This window comes from Colius striatus, chromosome 8 (assembly GCF_028858725.1).
Source record: "Colius striatus isolate bColStr4 chromosome 8, bColStr4.1.hap1, whole genome shotgun sequence".
NCBI classification, from domain to species: Eukaryota; Metazoa; Chordata; class Aves; order Coliiformes; family Coliidae; genus Colius; species Colius striatus.
In genome coordinates this window covers 29,522,531-29,547,323 of record NC_084766.1, presented here as the reverse complement: position 1 = coordinate 29,547,323, position 24,793 = coordinate 29,522,531, and the positions used below count along the sequence as shown (strand labels likewise).

At 37.6% G+C, this 24,793-nt stretch overlaps 1 protein-coding gene across 4 annotated transcripts in view; it reads right to left on the bottom strand.

Moving 5' to 3' along the window:
- Nucleotides 1-24,793, bottom strand: part of VTI1A (vesicle transport through interaction with t-SNAREs 1A) — a 277,258-nt gene that overhangs the window by 206,328 nt on the left and 46,137 nt on the right. For 2 of the 4 annotated variants that reach the window (XM_062000777.1, XM_062000775.1), the window contains exons 4-6: nucleotides 16,004-16,081; nucleotides 9,688-9,708; nucleotides 4,737-4,821 (exon numbers count right to left, since the gene is read on the bottom strand). In XM_062000777.1, coding sequence (XP_061856761.1) covers nucleotides 4,737-4,821; nucleotides 9,688-9,708; nucleotides 16,004-16,081 — 184 coding nt within the window. The remainder of the gene's footprint in view (nucleotides 1-4,736; nucleotides 4,822-9,687; nucleotides 9,709-16,003; nucleotides 16,082-24,793) is intronic. The other 2 variants (XM_062000778.1, XM_062000776.1) reach the window with 1 other exon arrangement.

The window sequence follows — 24,793 nt, the reverse complement described above, 5'->3', positions numbered from 1 at the left end:
TGCAACAAAGTAATAATCAAAGCAAGACGGGGATTGGGAAGTCAACTCAATGATGAATTAAAACTCCAAAACAGAATATTTTATTATGTGACCACAACACAGAATGATGGCATGGTAACGCCAAAACTAAGCCCTTTCATTGCACTCAATCTAAATTCATTCATATTGAGAATCATCACCACCTGTGCCAGGAACTAAATATAATTGATCCATTTCCCTAAAAATCTTCTGCAAAAATCTACATGATAGTTAAGTTAATATTTCCAAAGTCATCATCTCAAAATTATTTAATGTCATATAATATCACTACCTTACTAGTCTTCACAGAGTTTAGGGAACAATAAATATATGTTTCTCTCTCACCACTCAAGATGAAAAGTAAAGATGGACACAAAAATGGGGTGAATTAGTGTGACTTTATGGAACTCAATACAGTTTCACTTGGCTTTCATTCTGAAAGACATTCTTTCCATATATATATATATATATATATATATATACACATATGTCATGGTTTGACATGACAGCCTTTTCTGGTATGGGGGAAGGGGCTGCAAAGATGGCTCCTGTAAGAAGTTGCTCACAACTCTCCCCAGCTCTGAGCCAGACCCACTTCTGGGGCTGAGCCAATTAGACGCCTCCACGATCACTTTTTAAGAAGAAGCCGGAAGGGGAGGTGTCTTCCTCCATCTTCTTTCTTTCTTCTGCCCCTTCTTCTTTTCTTCTGGCTGGTGGTGGTGCAAGGAGTAGGAACGGTGAGAGAAACAACCATGCGGACTCCAAGGTCAGTGATGAAAGGGAGGAGGTGTACTGTAGCAGAGACTCCCCTGCATTCTATGGAGAGAACTGGTGAAGCTGAGATTTATTTTCATTTCTTTAAAGACCCCACATCAGCGGGAGAGACTCATTTTGATAATGAGCCCGCATCAGGGGCAAAGACTCATTTTGCTAAAGCTGACCCCGGACCAGGGGCAGCAATTCACTTCATTAAAGGCCCTGAGCCAGGGACAGTGATTTTGGCCGGAGGAGGCCTTGTCCCGAAGGAGGGGCCCTTTATCACTATGGCCGGAGCAGGCCCTGTCCCGAGGAAGGGACCCAATATCCACAGCTGCAACTGTGGGGAGGAACCCACGACAAAGCAGCTCATTAAACTTATGCCCAGAAGAGGCCTTGTCCCGAGAGAGGGACCCTGCAACCGCGGTGAAGAATCCACGTCAGAGATATTCACCAAGGACTGTGTCCCGAGGAAGGGACCCTGTATCGGCAGAAGCCACAGCTGCTGGGAACAACCCACACCAGAGAAGTTTGTTAAGGACTGTGTTCCGGGGGAGGAACCCCGTGTTGGAGCAGGGGAAGAATGCCAGGAGTCATCCTCATCTGAGAAGACAGAAGCGGCAGAGCCCATCTGTGAGAGACTGACCACATCCCCCACTCCCTGCCCCCCTGAGCCGTTGTGGGGGGAGGAGGTAGAGATATCGGGAGCAGTGAGCTGGGCCCAGGAAGAAAGGAGGGATGGGGGAGGGAGATCTTAAAGTGCTGGTTGTAATTTTCTCATCATCCTACTCCCTTTTTGCTTTTATTCCGTTCTGTTTCTTGTAGAATAAACTTTCCTACTTTCCTCTCTAAGTCGAGTACTGGAGTCTGTTTTGCCCAGAACCATAATTGGCAGTGAGCCCTCCCTGCCCTTGTCTCAATCCACAACAATCTTGCTTATCTTTTTACTCCCATTTCACTGGGTCCTCCGCCATCTTAACGAGGGTGGGGGTGAATGGGGGCATCGAGCAAGAAACTGTCGTGGTGCTGTTGTGCTAGCTGGGCCAAACCACGACATTATTGGCGCCCAACGTGGGGCCCCGAGTCTGTGGGACTTGGAGCATTACAGATTAAATTTGAGACAAGGATACTAATTGGGAGTGGTAACGGGCAAAACATGAACTGTACTGCTGACTATTGAGGTTTTAAGTGCTTCTACCTTTGGTGAAGGGACGAGGGGTGGATTTTTAACACCTCCTTAAAAAGCAATTCGTGAAGGCGAGGGGTGGAATGTCATGGTTTGACATGACAGCCTTTTCTGGTATGGGGGAAGGGGCTGCAAAGATGGCTCCTGTAAGAAGTTGCTCACAACTCTCCCCAGCTCTGAGCCAGACCCACTTCTGGGGCTGAGCCAATTAGACGCCTCCACGATCACTTTTTAAGAAGAAGCCGGAAGGGGAGGTGTCTTCCTCCATCTTCTTTCTTTCTTCTGCCCCTTCTTCTTTTCTTCTGGCTGGTGGTGGTGCAAGGAGTAGGAACGGTGAGAGAAACAACCATGCGGACTCCAAGGTCAGTGATGAAAGGGAGGAGGTGTACTGTAGCAGAGACTCCCCTGCATTCTATGGAGAGAACTGGTGAAGCTGAGATTTATTTTCATTTCTTTAAAGACCCCACATCAGCGGGAGAGACTCATTTTGATAATGAGCCCGCATCAGGGGCAAAGACTCATTTTGCTAAAGCTGACCCCGGACCAGGGGCAGCAATTCACTTCATTAAAGGCCCTGAGCCAGGGACAGTGATTTTGGCCGGAGGAGGCCTTGTCCCGAAGGAGGGGCCCTTTATCACTATGGCCGGAGCAGGCCCTGTCCCGAGGAAGGGACCCAATATCCACAGCTGCAACTGTGGGGAGGAACCCACGACAAAGCAGCTCATTAAACTTATGCCCAGAAGAGGCCTTGTCCCGAGAGAGGGACCCTGCAACCGCGGTGAAGAATCCACGTCAGAGATATTCACCAAGGACTGTGTCCCGAGGAAGGGACCCTGTATCGGCAGAAGCCACAGCTGCTGGGAACAACCCACACCAGAGAAGTTTGTTAAGGACTGTGTTCCGGGGGAGGAACCCCGTGTTGGAGCAGGGGAAGAATGCCAGGAGTCATCCTCATCTGAGAAGACAGAAGCGGCAGAGCCCATCTGTGAGAGACTGACCACATCCCCCACTCCCTGCCCCCCTGAGCCGTTGTGGGGGGAGGAGGTAGAGATATCGGGAGCAGTGAGCTGGGCCCAGGAAGAAAGGAGGGATGGGGGAGGGAGATCTTAAAGTGCTGGTTGTAATTTTCTCATCATCCTACTCCCTTTTTGCTTTTATTCCGTTCTGTTTCTTGTAGAATAAACTTTCCTACTTTCCTCTCTAAGTCGAGTACTGGAGTCTGTTTTGCCCAGAACCATAATTGGCAGTGAGCCCTCCCTGCCCTTGTCTCAATCCACAACAATCTTGCTTATCTTTTTACTCCCATTTCACTGGGTCCTCCGCCATCTTAACGAGGGTGGGGGTGAATGGGGGCATCGAGCAAGAAACTGTCGTGGTGCTGTTGTGCTAGCTGGGCCAAACCACGACAACATATATATATCTATATATATCTATATATATCTATATATACACACACACACACACACACATTTGCAGTCCAATCATATTTCTCACAGATCTCCATGGAGATATGTAATGGAAGTTAACATGACCGTCAACTCTATGAAACAAATTCCACGTGGAGTAAAAAAGGCTAAAGGGTATAGGACATCTCTTCCCCAAAAGGCTCAGTCTGATTTTTTATATACAATTTCTTTATATACAGTCTCAACTAAAGCAGATCAGGAATCATTTCTGACCAGTTTAAAATAGTTCTTCTAAAACCAAAAGTTACAACTATTGATAGAACTGACCTGAAAATCTGCAGGAAGGCAAACTTAACCACTACAATATGTTAAATTCTAGTAACATGTCATCCTCTGGCATAAGAGAATTCATTCTCCTTGTCCCCTCCAAAATCTACACTGTGTGTTCTATACATCCATTTCATTACTGTGCACAGCACTAAGCCCAGAATAATTAAAATGCAGGCACTTCAAGTAATACCATTCATTTAATACAGCCACATTTAACTCTACAAGGGTTCAGCTTAATTCCAAAAATATATTGGAACAGATCGATTAATTGTGACTCTCTGCCAGAAAATTCCTGCACTGTTCAAATACACATTCTCTGAAACTTTCTGCAACTTTGCACAAGCTTTATATAAGGGGATTAGACTCTGGGGGTTTAAGTACGGCTGGTTCTAAAAAAACCCACTATAAGTTGCTATCACTTAGCAAACAAAAATTTGAAAATATCAATTGAAAAGTTGCAGTCAATTAAAAAAAAAGCACTAATTCAATAACTGAGCCCCAATTTAGCCTTCTCCCTTAATTTTATTCCATCTGTAAATGGTTTGTTTACTTCTTCCATTGCACAGAAACAGCTGCTTAATCAGTCACTGAACTGATTGCAAGAAAATTGAGCTGATAGCCTTGTTATCTATTGCCTGTAGTTAATATCACATAGATTTATTTAAATGTTATTTTTTACATATGTGAATAAAAGTAAAAGACAAAAACAAGTGGTGTCTGCAATGTGTGCTAGCAATCATTGCGGGTGGGTAAACTGACAACATGTAACTGCATATTAAGACAAATGTAGAATTTAGACAAAGTATTCCATCTCTTTTCAGATGTATACTTTTAAACCTCAGGAACTGTTTTCAGTAGATGTCATGCCTTTTAACTTGAAAAAAGATAAGCGCAAATAAGCTCCCAATTGTCTCCCCAATATGTAAACCACATCTCGGGCTGCTGTCTCTGTTTCGCCTTTGAAGTTTCCCTGAAATGTCATGTGTTGTGAAGACTGCTGTGCATAAGCAAGACAATTTGCTCACTCTCAGAATTCTTACCGGTTTCCACTGCTATTTGGTATCCAGCCTCTAGTCTCCGAGATGACCTTTCCAGCCTCTCTGTGTTATCGAGCAGATGTGCCCTCTGAAAAAGAAAAGGGGAGAGAGAGGGAGGGGGGAAAAAATAATCAGGCAGCAGCCTACAACGTTCTCCCTCCCTTTTTAATTGTGCTTTCGTATTCCAAAACATAAAAATACCCATGTATATTTTATGGAAGAGCCTGTTACAAGGACCACTGGAAGGGGCAGGATCTATGATCAATCATAATTATATGTACCAATCATTTTTGTTTTGAAACATGGAATATGTGCTTCACTTTTATTACATGAACTCACAAACCAGAATGCGACTATTATGTGAGAAATCCATCTGAAGAGCACATCCAAAACAGATTTCCCTGTGACACATGTATGCAATCACCCATGATTTCTATTCAACTCCAGTTTGATGAAATCATCACTTTAAATGCAAGTGGTAGCTTTTAACACGAACTTAATTTTCAGCAGAGGATATATTCCCTTTACGTGTACTACTCAAGTGAGGTGATAAAAACGAGTTATTCATACAGAATACTGAACAGCATGAATATTCTTCAGACTGTTTGATGTAAAAAGACGTAGAAACAAAACACTGGTTTCTTGATTTCCATCTCTTATGCCTAAATATATATATGAATATATAAATAATACACACAGAGGTATGAGATATTTTTTTTCCAGAAGTCATTTGCCCATTTATGAGACAACAATAAACTCTAGTTAAAAAAAGGAAAAAGCATCTTCCAATATATCTTCACTTTGGGGAGTCTGCAATAATGAAAAAGTGAAATTATTAGTTTCATTAGTTTATTCACCACCCAGAATGCCAACAGTTCAACATGTAAGCTCATTTCCTTTGGAAATTTGATCCTAGACTAGCTCTAATCAAGCCATCAAAAAGTATAAACATACCTCCAACCCCCCCAGTAACAACACACACCTTTCCAAACACCCCTTCACCCCAAAACAACATTTTGGATATTTGTCAAAAAATATTTCTCATAACTTTGCCTTGTTGACAGATGTCATTTAAAAATTGAAGAAATGCTTTCTAATAATAATAAAAAAAGGAGGTGCCATACATATTATCTGAGTGGCTGTCTACCGAAACGATCTACCTTGCTCTAATGAGCCCCTATGGATCTTGGGAGATGCAAGCTGTATTGACATGCACACTTAAGCTAATACACCTAGACCAGTGCCTCCAAGCTCTAGCAGCCAGGGATGCTGACAGAATATCTCGCTTCTATCTTCAAAGAAAGGAAGTGATTAGTATGTTATCATTACCATTCAAAACGTGATTTCCCTATTCCCTCCCGGCATAGGTGACACATCTCTGAGATGCGGCCAGACGATCGAGGCAGCTAAAGCCACATCAAAGCTTGCCTTGAATTTTTTTTTTTCCTTTTTTTTTCCCCCCCTCTCTTTTTCTTTTTTTGGAAATCATTAAAACAATGCATTTAGATCAGCACAGATAGGACCCAATGTGAAGGTCAGGAAAGCTGCAATAACAGTCTATAATAATTAATAGAGTTGTCTAATACACAGTGGATAGGTTAAGAGTAAATTGCAAAAAAGCCTTTTGCATTCATGGGGGGCAGGCCACTAAGAGGAAAAAAAATAAATCAGCACAAGCACTTAATAAAATTTAAAACCATAAGTTACAATGCTGTAATTGAAATCATGACAGCAACTAGAGTGGTGCGTGTTCTTAGTACTCATGGTCAATCTAGATAATTAGTGTTAATTTTGCTTAATTTCTTTTTAAAAAGCACCTTTTCGTAACAACTGCTGGTTCCTCTCCATTGCCCATTAGAATGTAAAAAAGTGTCTGTTTGCAGTGCCTTTCTCCAAATACTGCCCACCCCCCAACGACATTAAAGAAGAGCTAGTGTTAAATATTTTAAACTTTGTAAAAAATATCAGCAACCCAACACTAGTACACACAAGTCTCTCAAGAAAGAGAGTAGAAGAGAAGGGGGAGGACACAAAAAAGGAGTTAAGAAGGTAAGAATCCTAAAAGTTAGAGAGGAAGTACTTTAGAAAAAAATACATAGGCTGTGAGTGAACAGAAAGAGTGGAATGTTGTAATTACAGAGAAAGACAAAAATTCAGTGCTGTAGTGCTATACTGGAAATGAAAAGCCTATCCTGCTATGTTAAGGGAAAGAGGGGGGAAATAATCAGATTTCACATTACGATGTGGAAGAGATACTCAACATAAAGAATTAGCAGTTAACTGTATATTTTTATTTACTATATAAGCCACATTTAATCTAAAATGTAAATTACAAGCCCACAGTTCACTTCATTTTTACTGTGAGCAATTAGAATACTAAAGCCCTGTGAACTCGATGCAAACATTAACTCAAAGCTGTTTCTTATTTGATTTCACAACCCTTCCACCCAAGCCACTCAGTAAAGGATCTTAATTTTTAGCATAGAGGGTGGTGTGATTTACATTGTTTAGGTTTGGAAGGACCCTGTTCTTTGGTCATGAAATCAGAGCCCTACAGTAGCAGTTGATGCTTTCAACTACTTCCCAGCCCTCCCCAAACTCCTTCTCCCACAGTATCCCCTGCTCTCAGTGAGCTGGGTAGCGAGGTGATTCAGTACATCTTGCAGCTTCAGAAACAGCTTCTATCTGGAGTTATATAAGGAAGTTTTGCAAAGTGGCACGCTATCACTAGAGATTTAGTCATTCCATGTGGGCTGGATTCAAACTGAGATCTCAGGAGCTCAAAAGACAGAGTGACACAGCCTCCATGGAAGCCTGTGTACGGCAAGTGTGCTAGAATAGAGCCCTGTAATGAGAGGAAGCACAGGTTTTATTAACAAACAGTGTGGCAAACCACAATTTCTTTTAAGATCAGTTCATACCTCCTTAGGAGAACTATAATTGGGGATGCCTTGATGTTTCACTATGTGACAAGTTAAAAATTATGCCTGAGTCACTGTATTAGCCTTCATTTAAACTTTAATGTGCATTTTGTATTGGGTACAGAAACACCATTGCAGCTACAATCTAACCAACACATAGTGGGTACCCAAGTGCACAGAGCACAATGCTAGCAATTGTTTTTAAATTTCTTTTTCTCTCTACCTGTTCAATTTTGATCTAGACAAAATAATAAATACTTAGTTCTATTTGTTCCTGCTCTCACAACATGCAGAGAGAGGAAAAAGTATCTTATGAGACTGGCAAGGAAAAGCAAAAAGGAAAATTACCAGAAGCAATGTCAATTTTTTTTAGGTGGCTAACAAAGAGGATTTATAAGCTCCAAAAGGTATGACTGAGTTCAGCCCAGCTCCCAAGTTGCAGCTCTTTGTAATAACATCCTGAATTTTCTTATTTCCTTCATAGCTATTTTCAAAAGAACAGGAGTTAAATAGCAGCTTTGTTCTTTATGTCTGATTAATTTTTATACTAACATTACAAATTAGGGATCTTTATGTTTATAAAGCTATAATACACGTTTGCAAGCAAAAATCATCCCATTACATTCTTTTACAAAAGCACAGGAGTAGACATGCAGCTGTTAAAGGGATGAGCAAATGAACCCCGTTCTTCTGAAAAATCTCAGAAATCAGGCTATACAATCCCCTGCAACAATATTGTCATCTGTTTAAGTACTGGGAGTATTGGGGAGGGGAGCTTGGCAGTGGTGGGAGGGCTTTCATGTGGTTACATGTTTATTTTGTTTAATTTTTTTGTTGTTGATAAGTGTTTTACTCTGTAGCTTTAACATTTTACCATCAGCTCCATGAGAAGAGAGAAAAATAAAGCATTCGGGGAACTAGTGAAAGAATCTTTATATCACAAATATCTTACTGCTTTTTAAGAATTCTCTGTAATTGTCCTTAATCTGGTTACTTCACAATTCTTTGTCATCACCATTTCTAAAACTTACAAATCCTTTCCTGCAGAGCTCAGCATTCATTACTGATATATCTGGGCACATGTTTCAAAAAGAAGATACCAGACAAAGATGCAATGTCAAAATACTCATGGTTCTAAATATATTTATTCATATACTTCCATGGTTCAAACTCTCCGTATGAAACCCTTCAGAAATCTGACCTATAAGTAATCTTGACTTCACTGAGACCTTCTTTTTGGTGGCTAACAGGAAATAATTTTAAAAAGCAGTTCAGGTACCTGCTATACAACAGCAGTAAGGAACAGAGGAGATTAATTTCAGAAAATATACCGAAACATTTGAGGAACTGACCATTAAAACAGGCTTCTCTCTCTAAATATTTATGAGTCATTTTATAACTGGAAGAAAGGTGTTCTGGAATACTGATCTCTAGTGTTACACCTACAGATCTACAGCACTCACAAATAAATAATAAATATTGATATGTGTGCGTAGGTCTACCTGTACTGTATTTTCAGCAAGTGTACAATATCCAATATAATGCATCAGCTACCTGAATAGCTCACATCAAACTCAAAACATTGTGAAATGCTGTGTAATTTTTTCAGTGATTCAGTGCAGGGTTTTACCAAAGCAATGCTTTCACTTTCAACACCACTATATAAATGTATTTATCCTATCAAGGATTTTGTGATGCAAACATGGTTATTACTGTACCTGATTTGATCATAGTATTCTAGCAGAGATCAAATAATAGGTTGTGGGTTTTTTTTCCCCTTCTTTTTCTAGTGCCTTTAAAAAAAATTCCACTATCAAAGAATGTTAATTTCTAAGGTTTGATCTAGAGATTCCTACGTAAGTATACAATTATTAGGGGAAAAGAGGCACAACAGTGAATATTTTAAAGCAATGTAATCAATAGTTTTGCTTTGTGTAGATTTCCCTGCAACAATGAACAAAAAGATCTACTTCAGATTTAGAAACTCAGCTTTAAAGGGAAAGCTAGACAACAAAAAGCAAGAAAGTACTCACCTCTTCACGTAATTTTATCAACTGCAACATGAACGCACAAAAAAGATAAAAAGGAAAGAAATGGCAGGAAAGAAAGATCAGTTGTGTGACAGGATACAGAATTAACATTGACAATTTATCTGTTTACATGTTTAGCATTTAAAAATCACAGACAAACACATTAAAAGAACCTAAACATAGACTACATGCAGAGTTTTTTGAACGAATAAAGATCACTTTCTCACACTGTCACATTAAACAAAGAGAATAGTGTGAAATTCTCTTTTAAACCACATCTAAGACACCATCATGAAATAAAGGGGAATGACTTCATAGAAGTCTATATTATAAAGAAAAAAACAAGTTTACTATTCCTCTCTTCGAAGATTGTACAGCTGAAGTGGTTTTGTATATACAAGTTTTCAGGATGTTTTCTGTATATTTTAGTTGTGACAACTGATTTTTTATTTTACTAGCAGATCTAACTTATTAATAGATGACTGCATCTTTATAGCATGTAACCAGTATTTCAGCTTTTATATACCTGAGTTCCAATGTCACTATATTATCTAATTTTCTTACTGAACCTTATATGGAGGGTTTTTGCCAGTTAAAAAAAATATAAATAATGAAGCGGTTTAGTTAAATTGCTCAGAATTATGATTTACTGCATGGCATATTTTAAAATAGACAAAGGAATTGGGAACAACGTGAAAGACACATCCCTCAGAAAAGACCCACTGCAGGTTCTTAATCCTAGACCACGACACTGTGTGTATATACATGCATAGTGTGTGTATACGTATATAGTATATACATTTATATTTACCAATTTATGATTGAAAATCAACACAGTCTAACACTATTAGTAATATTGCTCTGGGAGGTTTGCTATAAAACTAAATCAAACCCCTGCCTGATTATCAAGCTATGTTGTAATATGCTCTGCCCATAGAGAGACAGACAAATTATTTGTACTAGAACAAAACGTGTAATTACCCACAACAAATGTCTGCATAAGAGTGGCTCTTTATAAAAAATTACAGTTCTCACCGATTCCAGTTGAACTCGAAATTACAACAGCTACATCATTATCTCAGTTTATGCTGATACTTCACCTACAGTTTCGTAACACTAATTTTCAACACGTGTGTAAACTGAGAATGTTCACTACTAATAAAGTCTCGCCAGAATGACGGAAACAAGAGAACCTCCATTACTCTCTATTGTTTCATTTAGCTCATCTAAAACTGAAGGTAAGCCTCGCTCCCTTACCAAAATGGACAACGAGGCTCTAACAAGACGAAATTAGGAGGGCTACTACCACACGGACTTCAACTCAAACGGCTCTTCAAGTTAGCTAAGGGAACTTTGCTTAAAATTTGGTATAAAGAAAACTGCATTGTCTGCCAAACTGGCGCTTAAATTCAAGTGCTTGGCCTATCATAAATTGGTCTCTTTCTCCACATCTTCCCCCCTCCTTTTCTCCCCAAAAAGGCAAACATTAAGACTCTTTAGAAAGAGACGATCTGGGAGTTGATCACATAGCTATCTTTTCTTTCTGAGGCCACCATTCTTCATTTGACTATGATACTTAAAGGGCCAAAGTTTAAAACTACTCTCCCGCAATAGAGCCCGTTTGGGTATGCCACCCTGCTATAATCAATGAGAGTTTTAAAATGCTGCACATTTGTTTTTTCAATAGGTCCCAAACAAAAATGTTCTATCTTGTTTGTGCTGCATGGCTGAATTTAAGCTCTGCATGGGATTTGCAGCTAAGCTAAGTAATGGGAGAGGGTTTGGTTTGGGTTGTTTTTTTTAAACATTGGCTGAAAGAATATTCATTCAAATTAACAAAAGCTGTATTTTCCCCCCATTTAACAATGCTCTTGATGAAAATGTGTTGCCTTTACTTTTCTGTTTTGAAACGCTATTTTTATTACGCTCACCGCTCAACTGTAAACAGCGTTGAGAGCCGCGCGCAGCCACCATTTTAGGTTATGATAATCAGCATATTTTTGAAACAAAGATTTTTTTTTTGCAGAACAGAATTCGATACAAGAGGTAATCTGTTCCTTTGTAGGCAAAAAAAAAAAAAAAGAAAAAAAAGAAATCTGGTTTACGCTGGTTTGAACCAGTGGAATCTCTTGTGGCTAAGCCTTCTGCTGTGACTAAAATCAAAACTGCGCCGCAGAGAGTGAGGGAGTGAGATGGGGGTGTGCACACGCCTCGCTCTGTGTGTGTGTGTGTGTGTGTGTGAGGCATGTCATGTGACACGGAAAACTACCGAATTTTTTTTAAAAAGCTGATAACGCTCCCGCCGTCTCTGTCCGCATATAGATAACGAATAAATGCTGAACTCTATTAAACGCCCTTTACACATTATCGTGGGTCGAACACACAATTTTCTGAACTTATGATGACAGTCTATTTATTTTGCTATAAACCCTCGGCATGTAACGAACAGATTTGTGTCTGGTAATGATCTGCTCTGCCAGGGCTATATGAAATGATACCGACCTTCTTTAGATCTTGGGGAATTAAATTGACCAACTTCACCCCCTGGTCTGTAGCTGAAGTTTGACACACTTTATGCACAGCAAGCCCAAATCTAATATTATCACAACTTTGTAGTCAGAAATTAAGTAGCCACAAAATATTTCCTCACCACAAATCATATACACAATGTATTAGTATACAGACACTCGGTTTAACCCAACGAGAAATTATTCAAAGTTATTAGCGAACATAGTTGCAAAAGAGAAAGGAACATTGTTCTGTTTCAAGAAAGTTAGTAGTACTGTACCTGACATTATTCTGGTCAAGAAGGATTTCTGCTTTAACTTAACATCTGCGTTCTAAAAACCACATGAACTGCCACATAACACAGCTCTATGATTATTAAAGTGAAGCGATAATTTTAAGTGGTGTATCATTGCACTAAACTCAAAAACTTTCAAGGGGTTTGATAAATGTTAGTGGCCTGAATGACAAAAAAGACTTGAAAGCAACAGACAGCCCATTTCAGACAACTCCTAGAAAATAAATAACAAGCCAACAAACACAGTAGGTTTCTGAGTTTAGGCTTGTGAGATGGGTTTTTTTGGTTCAAGAAGGGATATTTCCTGATTCTCAGACACTGTATGTGCCTCATCCAACTACATTGACATGAGTCAAATTAAAAAGAAATTAACATATAGTAACTAAAGACTTTACTGAACTCTAAGTGCATTAAGAGCGCTATGTCACTACCTATCTCATTAAACAAAGATGCGTTTATTTCAAAAGAAACTCTGAATAGCAAAAATGCATAATTCTTATAACTTCTTACAAGAAGTTTCTGCATGTTTTCTCTGGTAAAAGTAGTGATGTTTTGGTATAATCACTGTAAGGCAACTGTATTCTAAGTTGTCATTGGGCAGACATTTTGAAAAACAAAGACAACAAAAGATAAATTATAATTTGCCAATTCTTCAATCTGTTCTTTGTACCCTAGTCTTTCTTCTTGGGAGAACAACTGAAAACTCATACCTATGATCCTGTTCATTGCAGCTTATATAACCTGGCTGTGGTCTGCTGTAATTGTGCCTTTGAAACGCAACTAAAAAAAAATAGAAGTTGAATACACAGAAGATCCAAATTGTTTGTTTTTCCAATAGTAACCCATTTATTTCTAAATACTTAATACCGTCACACTATCCAGTATACATGAAGTTCTTTTGTCTTCTCACTCCACCAAAACCATTATGCAGATGTAAACAACATGATGATGGAGACCATACCTAAAATGTGCTTGCTCTGTCTCTTGTTTTCCTTGGCTAACACTCCAGTCTAATCAGATATTCATCATTTCTATTGGTAAGTTTTAACAAAATTTGTGGATTAGTACAGGAGCAACTCTGAGCTGGCAATTGTTTTCAACTGTTCCTCTGTCAAAAGATGTAGTCCTTCGCTCCTAACCCCTTTCACAGTTTGGTGACTGAATTGGGGAAAACAAACCCACAATTTTTCCGTTTAACCTAATTCATACTTACTGAGAAGTGACAATCCTACAATATTAGGCTGAAGGTCAGTCCATCTACTTATATTTATTTCCATCAGACAACATGAAAGTAAGAATCTGAAACCACTTTAAATGTTTTACATGGCTGCAAGTTATACCTCAGTATCCTTCTGGCATCTAGCCCAAGTTCTCTGTTGACACAACAATGTATAGGAGTGAAAGTGTGTTAGATTTGGAGTTACCAAGCTAAAAATGTCAATACTACATGTTCAGTACATGCTAAGTACTTGATTTAGACTGCTGTGCGTTCCAGTTAAGCTCAACATCAGACTGAAGTTTTTGGACTAACTGCTTGCACCCATAACTACATGCATGTAGGATAAGTACAAATATAAGTGATGGTATTTCCCAAGAAAAAGAGATTGTGAGACTGATGATTGAAACAACACAATAAATATTTTTTAAAAACACTGGTATCCACCTATTTAAAAGAAGTTAGGTGACTTTTATAGTGATATTTCATAACTTTTTCAAGGAAAGAAATGTAGCTCTCTCAAAGGTATAGGAGTAACAATCGCAAGCTGGGATACAGAAAAAGATTTCAATTACCTAAAAGATTACACAAAAATCCTTCAGCAGCCAAAACTTCCTTCCATTTAAGAAGGAAAAAAACTCATGTTGACAAATAGTAGAAGGTACCATTTCATGACTTGAGATAAGACCATGTTTCTTCCACCAAGTTTAGAAATAAGATCATACACTGGAAAAAAGTGCACATGTGAACCAGTTATTTAACCATTCCTTAAAAAGTGAAAATAAAATATTTTATCTCATCCCTACACATAAGATATTCTGTTATAAGTAAAGCTTCTTATCACAATTGCTCTTTTATGTCTGAATTCACACATTTTTTCTTGAAATACAAAAACAGGGGCACCTTAAAAGAAATAAAATGAGAATCAACACTTCCACAGGACTGAGTTTACCGTCATGATATGAAGACTGTGAAACTCTTTTCCCTAAAATCATTCTTTCCAGAAATGTATTATTTAGGGAAAATACTCCTCTTTACTTTATTCAAAATTTGGAATCTCCCCTTGCTATAATATATAAATTTGAAGATTAAAATCTTTTAAATTTAACTCTTCACATAGATTTTACGGCTGCTGCACACTAGTCTTATGTCTACAGACAAACTGGATCCTGCATATAATTTCAATAACATATACATTAAAGTCCATTACAGAGTTCAAATTTTACACAGCACATCTAAAATACTATATAAGGTTAAGAGATCTGTGTTTTAAAATTCATTGTACTGTTATTGGTCTCCAAGTCTTTCTTCTTTTCTCTCCTTAGTGGAACTGAGTCTGTATTGAGAATAGAAGATATTAAAAACTCCACAAGATGTTTCTGATCCATTTCTTTATTTAATCTTGCATTTGCCAAGTAATAGTTTAAATGTTTTTCATTTTCATTATCAAAATAGAATTGTAATTCTATCTGATCAGAAGAGAAAATTTAAGAAAACTTTCAACTAACTTATAACTCAAGAAGCTGACATGGTTTTTAAAAAGTAAAGAAACATTCTGCTTTCAGATACAGCTTGTTAAACAAGTTTCAGCACCAAGAAAAATATTAACAGGTGGGTCAAAGTCCTCTGAATATAATGTTGCCTTGGTAATTTTCATTAGTCTAACTAAATTCTCACTGTAGTGCCCAGAACACTAATACAGGTCCAAATTTAAAAGATTATCATGCTTTCCTTCCTTAAAAGAGAGAGATAGCACTCTGCATTCTAGTACAACAAGCATTACAAAAGCATGCTCTTATTACTACAACTTGTGGTTTTGGTACAAGAAGAGAAAATCTGTTTAGGGAAAGAATCACACAAGGAAACTGAGTGGGATATTGCCTTATTCTGAGAGAGTACTTTCATTTGTTTTGCCTGCCAGTGTTGATTTAATTATACTGCATTATTATCAAAGCTCCATTATGTACTGTTTTATTCCTTTTACATGTGTTTGAGGTGAAGACCTTGGCTTTGTCGGCAAACAGAGCATTTCAAGTTATTTCTTAAGTACTAAATAATAAAGAAACGAGAAGAAAAGATTTTTTTTAAGATAGCAGACAGTGATCACAAGTTAAAGGGTTAAATGTAAGATCTCCAAGAAACATTTTGAAGTTGATTAAGACCCCAGCTTTGCATTAAACAGTATCACTTCCACATGAGTTGTTGCTAATGCTGTTAAGGAGCAGCTTGAGAAGCCCAGTGTGCCAGTGACCTCCTTCACCCTCCAGCCACCCACTAGGGCTTCTTGATTAGCATCCTACCTGGTTCTCTGAGGAATTCCCGTCATCCCCTAGGAGCTCATTCCGCACCTCATCACTGTAGGCGATTCGTGACCTTTTCTGTAAAACAAAAAGAAAAAAGGGTTAGGAAGTAAAGCTCCGAAGCCATTGGTATCAAGGCTGATCATCTTAAACCTCGAGAGCCCCCTAATGGATACCTATTTGATAAAAAAAAAAAAAAAAGAAAAAAGAAAAGAAAATCTGCAAGTAAAACTTATCAAAAAGTTCTTCAGCTGCTGTATTTCGACAAATCTGCATAGCAAAATCTTAGCATTTCTATGAGAGTCACATCCCCATCATTTCAGCAGTGAAAGCAGTTTCAGTGAAGCTCAAGATTCCAGTTCTGATTATCTCCAGGAGAGACAATATAGACTAATATCAGAAGCACTGAAGAAATGCATCTGTAGGATCCAAATGCATTTTTCTGAGGAACACTTGGTAGCTGGATGCAGAACTCAGCATAACGCTGCAGTGGTGCCATTAAGCAAGAAAAGAGGACAAAGCTTTCGCCATATAAAAAACCAAAACTACACTTGAACAATGCTCATCATCTGACAAAACCGGCTGAACTTAAAGATGTAGAAAATTAACAAGTGTTTCCTATGCTAGTAAGGCTATGAAGGCCTGCTGGGAAAGGAGTAAAAGTCAAAAGGGAAAAGAAAGAAGACAAAACAACAGTACAAGGAAACATTAGTTTACAGTAGTTCATGGAAATGCCACAAAACTGAGACAGTCATTCATCAGATCATTACGACAAACAGGTTTTTTTAGAGCTTACAAGCATCAGATTTGCTCATGAACTGATTATAATATTGATTTCAAACAAAGGCAAGTGTTAAGCAATAGAAAGCAAGTGTCTGAAGGTAACTGAGGTAGTCCAGCATTCACTGGTATAATGGGCGAAGTCCATAAAGAGAACGTCATCTCAGCTTTCAATTTCTTTGTTGGCCAAATAGCAAGCCCTCAGTCAGTTAATATACTCACCATTAAAAGAGAATGGATTTTTAACAGATTGTCTAAAATATTTTTATTTTTGAGTGCAGTTGTGATCAGTTTTGCACTTCATCAGAGAGAGAAACCCAGGAGCAGCAAGAACCGAGCTGCAACCAACCCTCCTCTAGTGATGGGAGCCTCTCTCAACGTTTGCCATGGTATTCAGCACCCATAGGAACTCAGCAAAACCAAAATCACTCCTCAAACCTCCCCTAACTAGACAATCATGCCACAAAACGTGTTTGGGACTAGGGTACAGCAAACAGCCTACTAGAAATTATACTGAACACGGAAATTCATTACCTTGGAGACAAGGAAATTTGGAAGTGTGCAGGTCATCTCAGAGTAACACATTTTAGCTTTTTTATCCTGTACAGTGCTCTTTATTATCATGACCATTGTTACAATGCTTACCGATTTGTGATTCAATTGCCAGTGTTCAGATCTAGATTATATAACTAAAGCTACAGATGTACATAGCAAGGACAAAGCATTCCATGGACCTACTACAAGAGTTGAATTGTGCCAAATCTTTTGGAGATCTCAGCTGTCACAGTTTCGTACTAACTAAGCTAAAGTAGTCTACAGCATTAAAGGAAATGAGAACCTTTAAACAGGCTGTGGTATCAGAGCTGCCTGTTTAAATTATTCATTTCATCACTATGGGGGACTAAAACACTCCACAGTATGCAAGAATATCATATGGAGATAGGTTTTGTTTTCTCTTTTTTCACCAAAAAGCCAACAAATTGGCATAGATTGCTCAATTATATTATTTTCTTATTTTTATTTCAAACGCATCAAACAAGGAAGAAAATTACAAACAGATATTGATAAATATTGAATCATCTTTCCTGGTTAAGATCAATCTTCTCACTTGAGGTCTAGTAGTTCAACTGTACAGTCTTTCCCAATTCCACAAAATGACTCAGCCCCATTGATTCTGTTAGTGTTGAATGTATTTATCATTATTAGACTGAGATGAGGAGCATGATGCTTCATGAGTTTGTTCTCTAGTGAACAAGTTGTCTAATTATATGTAGAGACTGAGATGGTTCTTGGTTACATATCATTTCTTTGGAAGATTTAACTGATTGATATTTTTATTCATAGGGGCCTGCATGGAAGAAAGGAAAAAGAATATTCTTCATGGGAAAGAAATAAATGTTAATAGCAATACAATTTTTGGAAGCCCTTTAAAATCTTTTGTATCACTGAACTTAATAAATATATTTGAATCATTGTTCTTTTATTGCCATAATCTGTCATGATCTGAAAAGCAGAATTATATTAAAATAAATAATGCTATGACTACAATTAGGTATAACTCTTTGTGATAATCAATAAATAATTTGATACAACTTTTGATCACAGTTTCACCACCAAATGAATCAATAATATAAAAGGAAAGGCCTTTGAACTAAAATGTTCATTTGTTCTTTCATGATTTGTCCAAAATATCAATATCTTGAATTACTATTCTTTATTAATGTTCACTAACACTTGTAAATGTGGCTATCAATATTAGGTTGGGTCCTCCAAACTCAATAATGAAATAATGGTTAGATTTTACTTTTTCTAGTTCATAATTATCATCTGTTTATAAATATATACTTTAACCAAATGCAAGAATGATAGTTCAGGCTGGAAATGTCACACACTCTGCTACAGTTTGAAGGAACCCAATTCATAATGCATTTTATAAATAGTTAATGACTTCTATACATAAGCTAACCAGGCAAATCAAGAAATTGTCAACATTTTTAGTCTTAGTTGTCAGTTACCACTGTCTACTGGTACTTTATATGTACGTTTCTAGAAAAGACAGAAGCTATACAGAGTTTGTAATTCAAGGCATTTCTGGGCAGTTCAATATAGGTGTAAGAGGTTCAGTGTGCAGTTTTTTCTCTGTAAAGGTCTGTCATACATATAAGCTTTCCTTGTATTTTATATTGTCTTGTATACATATAGGCAGAAAGTCTAAGCAAACTAAGTGTTTTTAACTCAGTGTATGTGTTCACATTCATTTGTAGCGTGCATATGAGCACACAATGGCTCAAAAGGGTTAAGCTACTTTCCACAAGAACTTCAAGACAGAGAAAGTTTCAGGGGCTGTTTTAAATGTACTACAGTGCTTAGACATTTCGACAAGGAAAAATTTCTGATTCCAGGCAGATCTCTCTTGGTTTCTGAAAAGGATTTTTGCATACTGATTGGGTGATTTCCTTAAAGCCCTGTTCAAACAGATACACTTGCTCAGCTCTGTCTGGCAATTTGGCTTTAAACAATCTGTCTACTTGACCCAAGCCTTAACATTTCCCAATAGAACTGAATGTGTTCGTGGGCAAGCCCAGCTAAATTAGAACTGAAATAAATTAACTCAGTTTAAACTAATTAAGATCTGTGATCTGCAGTACCACCCCACTGTATGATTCTACATGTGAAGTAGGGTACATGTAACCAGACTGTAAGAATTCTGCTATATTACTAATCTGAGCATACCAATGAAGCTCATCTATTACTAAAGCATATGAGAAGTTAATTTCCATGGCCTACACATGGCAAAGCAATTGCTTAAATTACCTCACCTGGGAATTTAATACAATGTTATCATCAGACCAGCCACACTGTAAATAGATTTATAATGCTTTCCATGTGCTAGGCTAGGTTGCATATGAATTAAGTAATGATCTGGTATTACAATACAATCAGCTAGTTCCCACACCTGGCAGACAGGATATTTTGCTAAATTACTACCTATACAGATACATCACAACATAAAAACAGAAAAGGCAATGAGAAGAGAAACAATCTACATGGTGTATGACTGATTTTTACATGGTAACCAAATAAGAGATAGATAGAAAGAGGTATCCAAAATAATCTGTTTCCAACATCTGCACAACAGAACACATACTCATTCATTTCTATTCAATTTTGGCCTAATTTTCCACAGTCTGTACTTTTAATTACTCATTCACATTCTGCACTGTTCCCATTAGTGAAGGCCAGAACTAGTCAATGCCCCCTCACTCCAACACACTTTCAGCAATCAGCCAAAAAATTGATATAAAGTATTGCACATTTTCATACCTGAACTAAAGAATAGCTTTCCCTCTCCTAAATCCCCTGAACAGACAAGTAAATCTAGGTGCATTTCAGACAAAAGGCCCAGCAAACCCTTTTGTCGCAACCTCTCCATTCTTAAAGCTCAAAGTTTTAAGAACAGATTAAACTGATTTTTTTGTGTGAAATATGCTATGCATAAACAATCCAAAAGGCTTATTTATCCACAAACATCTGTTTTCATACAAAATTCATCAGAATTTCCTAGTATCTATATTTAAATGGCTAAAAAAAAAATCTTCAGGCATCTGTTTCCAAGTTTAGCCCTGCTCTAAATGTAAATAAACGAGATTAGCATAACCAGAAATAATTTGTAGGAATAAATTGGATTTTATTTTGTGTTCTTTGAGAGTAGTTTTGCTATTGCTTTTGCTAAAAGCAAGGTGAAAAACTGAGCTGATCCTCAAATGGACTGATAATACTGAAGAATGTGAACTTTCATCTCTGCATTTCGGAAGAGATACATCAGTATTTTTCGCCATGCAGAAATGGAAGAGCTGTAGTTTAACAAATTTAGAATAAATATAAGCAAATTTACTTAACAAGGACGAGGAACAACAGACCAGACACTTCAGACTGCAATTCAAAAGAGGTTTTCCTGTTCCTAAGTAGCTTGGTTTTCATTGATTGTATGTAAGAAGCAGGAAAACAATTACATAGTGTTAATATATAATCTGATGTAATGCTGGTGTTTCTAGCATTTCCTTATGAAAATAAAAACCCAAAGCTACTACATTTCTATCCAAAAAGGAATAAAAACTATTTTACACATCCTATGAAAGTTCCAGTTCAAAAAAATCCATTCAATAGTGCGCATTGGCTGGCCATAGTCAATGGCTAAACCCCTCCTGGTCTTGTCTACACACAAAAATAGGATTGCAGGTAACTCTGAAAATGAGAAATGCACAACTTAAAACCTGTATTCTGCCACTCCACCAAGTCTCGTCAGCTTCCCAACAACAGTAGAGAGAAATCAGACTTCAAGTGCTAACGTCGAATTAATGCAGAGATATTATCACCCATTTTAAGTAAAAGTCACAGGTCTATAAATCTACTTTTCAATAATCATCATCAAACACACTTTTAGTCTCATTATGGGATGAGGGCAGGGAGGAAGGTCAAGCAAATCCCCATGAGGATACAATATGTTGTATTATGTTGGTTGCGAAAAACACAGCTTCTGCCCACAAAACTACTTCCACCTCAAACTCATGGCCAGTGGACCATGTATGTCACCAACATGTCTGATGCTTAAACAACCTGCTACATTGCACATGCTTTAAGTGAGGAAGAAACAGGTGACCCACAAGAGAATTGTAACTCATTGCTTCTGCGAATTTAAGGAGCAACAGAGAAGCATTTCTATTGTGCAGAAGACATTTACATTTAGAAAAACAGCTTATACTTACCTGAGCTCTGCCCCTTAAACTTAATAATCTAGAAAAGGAAAGACTTTTCAGAATTCAAATGTCTGGAACTAAGTGACTACTTCTCCCTTTGAGTTTTTAGAGGATATCTGAAAATTCACTGCCTTTGCTTAACAAGCCCACATCTACGGAAGAGCAATACAATGAAACACACAATTTACAAATCCAAGCGTGGAAAACTTCAGGTAAGCATTGCTTGGGCTTGGATAGCAGTCTCTAAACACAACAATGAGTATCTCCTCTTAGTCTATGTTTATATAATTATATTTTTTTAAAAAATTATAACTACTCATCATTTTGCTTGTTTGAATCACCACGCCCTATCACCAAATCTTGGTCCCTATGCGTGCACTACTTTTTTCTTTCACCAGAATTCAGTTTCTCCAAGGTGCTGTCAGCTTTGGGCTGTTCTGCACAACAGCTTGTCTGCTTTTTACTCACATGCCATAATCTCAAAAAACCATTCCAAGCATCAGCTCACGCATGAAGGGTGACTGAGTGTTCCTGCAAATTTAACTGTAGACCAACTCTGTAATCCAACATAGTGACGTCTGCCTTTTGCACTGCTGACTTGCAGCTGTTCTGCTATCTACTGTTATCTACATCTGCTAGCCTGATCCTGTAACATGCTGTTGAGTCACTATTTCATACAACACCTTTCTATTGATTCCTCTAAATGACCATTATTAAACCGTCATATTTCATTACAAACTCTCTTTACTCATCTGCTTAGCTGGCTAAGTTAACCAACTTGTCTACAGTCAATGGAAATTATTCTAAATTGCTCATGAGATCAATCAAGTTCATTCCTTCTCTGATTCACCTTCCAATCTTCCTTGTAACCACCCTATGAGTGTTCAAAGACCAGCTGGATAATCTGACTTGCTAAATTATAAATTGGCTCGTGTTAGTGCCCTTTGTCTTGATATGTATAGCAAACTCTGGCATATATTTGCCTAATTTGTTGACAAAGATTTGGCAACTTGCAGACTTTTATTTACCTGATTTCAAACCAGCACTCTAGAAAAAAAGGCAAGAGCAAAGTTGTAGAGGAGGAAACACCCTCTCTTCCCAACTCGTGCGACAGCTTGAAAATAAAGATAAGCTGTGAGACCACACCTGATACAAGCTCAAAGTAATCCACAACTTGATGATTTCTTTGCATGGAGCACAGTTGAACAGGATAATTGTTTATAGCATTGGTTCACACTTGGAGGGAAAGGAGATGCATCTAGACTATGGCACCAACAAAAAAATTTGGACGCAAAGAATAAGAACAGTCAAAATTAAGCCAGTGTTGTTGGCATAAAATGATCCTCAATTCATGTCATCTTCAGGTTAATCTGTAAAAATATTTAAGGACGTCAGCATGATCACTTAAAACAATTCAGTCTCTATCTCAAATCCTAGAAGTCTCTCAATCCTAAAGCAGATTATTTAAAAATCACATCAGTCATTGGAAATCAGTCACTAATGTTACACAGGGTGCTGTTCTTCTACAGAAGTCTCTGATAAATGAGTGACTTCAATTTAAAGATCAGCAAAGCTATGCCACAGAAATAGGCTCATTTTGCACACAGTTTAAACACGGCAGATCTATGCGCTCAGAACTGGAGTATGCACATTTAAGCATACATGCAAGAGCTACAAATTTCTCTACAAAATTACCATTTAGGGAAAATTGTTAATAATAATGGTGGAACAGAGAACTCCTAGGGCCTTTTTCTAGTGCATCACCAAGCTTACACTTCTGTCATGAAATCTTCGTTAGTCATTTCAACTTATCTCCTTGTTGTAACCATTTAACTCATACATTCTTTTTTTCATAGAATCATAGAATGGTAGGGGTTGGAAGGGAAGGTTTTTTCTTTAGTAAAAGCTTGCTTCTCTTATATTCCTTTTTTAAAAAAAAAAATAATGCATATTACCATGCAGCTTCATTGAACCCTTTATCCAACAAACGCTATTCAGAGGACACAGAGTAACTACACATCAGGATCATGTAATTTGCCCTGTCTTGTAGTCCAAAGACTTTATGCTGGGTTTGCAATTAACACAAATGTTCACAAAATCTTGGAGATGGAAGATAAACTCCAGTGTGTTGGACCAACCAATGGATGAACTGAGAAAATTAATATACTGGGCCATTTTCCTCCCCAAGGAGAAGACTAGATTATGAAGTCCAACTTCAAAAAGAGAGTGCTCCCAAAGACAGTCAAGTAGTGAGACAAAAACTTCTCAAGGAGGTTTAAGATTTTCTTTTTTAAACAAATTATCTCATCCTAATTAACTCAAAGTAAAAGATAGTAAATATCCCAGATACACCAAAATAGGAAATGTTCATTCAAATATCTTTGTTTCAGCAGGTATTTCCATCTGGAGCCTAGGTTCCGTTGCTACCAGTAATGACACATCTGCTGATACTTTCCATCAGCTTCTTCCCTTCCTGGGAAGAAGTGTCCAAGTGTCATTTTCTTCCTCCATTTGCTATTTAATTGTCTTTACCAGTTTGTACCTGCACTCTCTGGCCATACACTACAGAGATCAACAACTGTAATGAAAATCTATAATGAGGCTGAAACAACTGCCACTGTTGAATGCTACCATCATCTTTTTTCAGTTCTCTCCCTTCCTGGATTTCTAAGAGTAGGTAAAGCCTAGGAAAGATGGCATTTTTTAAGCTTTTAGGCTTTCCAGTTAAAAGTCCAATTTTGCTAAAGAGCTCAGTTCTATTCAAAACTTATACATCTTGTCCACTGTGAACTCCATGAGAAAAAAACAAAAAAAAACCCAAAAGGAAGCCATAAGGACAAATCTCATTTTGGTCACTTAGAATGAGGGCAAGGCAGATGAATGAGATGTTTCCAAGGCAGCTGAATTGTCCCACCTACATTTGTGCCACTCTGATAGGATCTATTTTAAACCAAAGAAACTTAAGCAGGCCTTTCCAAAAATACTTTTTGGTGCATAAAAATCTATTTTTAGGCACTGTCCTTTTTTCACTGAGCATCTCTGTCAGAGGCATATTTCTATCTGCATACCAACGTATATTTTTTCAAGTTCAGAAAATAATACACAGAATAAGAACATTTCAGTTGAGCCCTACAAATATTTATATTAATAAATATTAAAAGCTCTATTCAATGAGAGTAGCAGAGATAATTTCTAACTTCACCATTAAAAGCAAAATACAATAACGCTCGATGCAAAGAATAATTAAATAGGA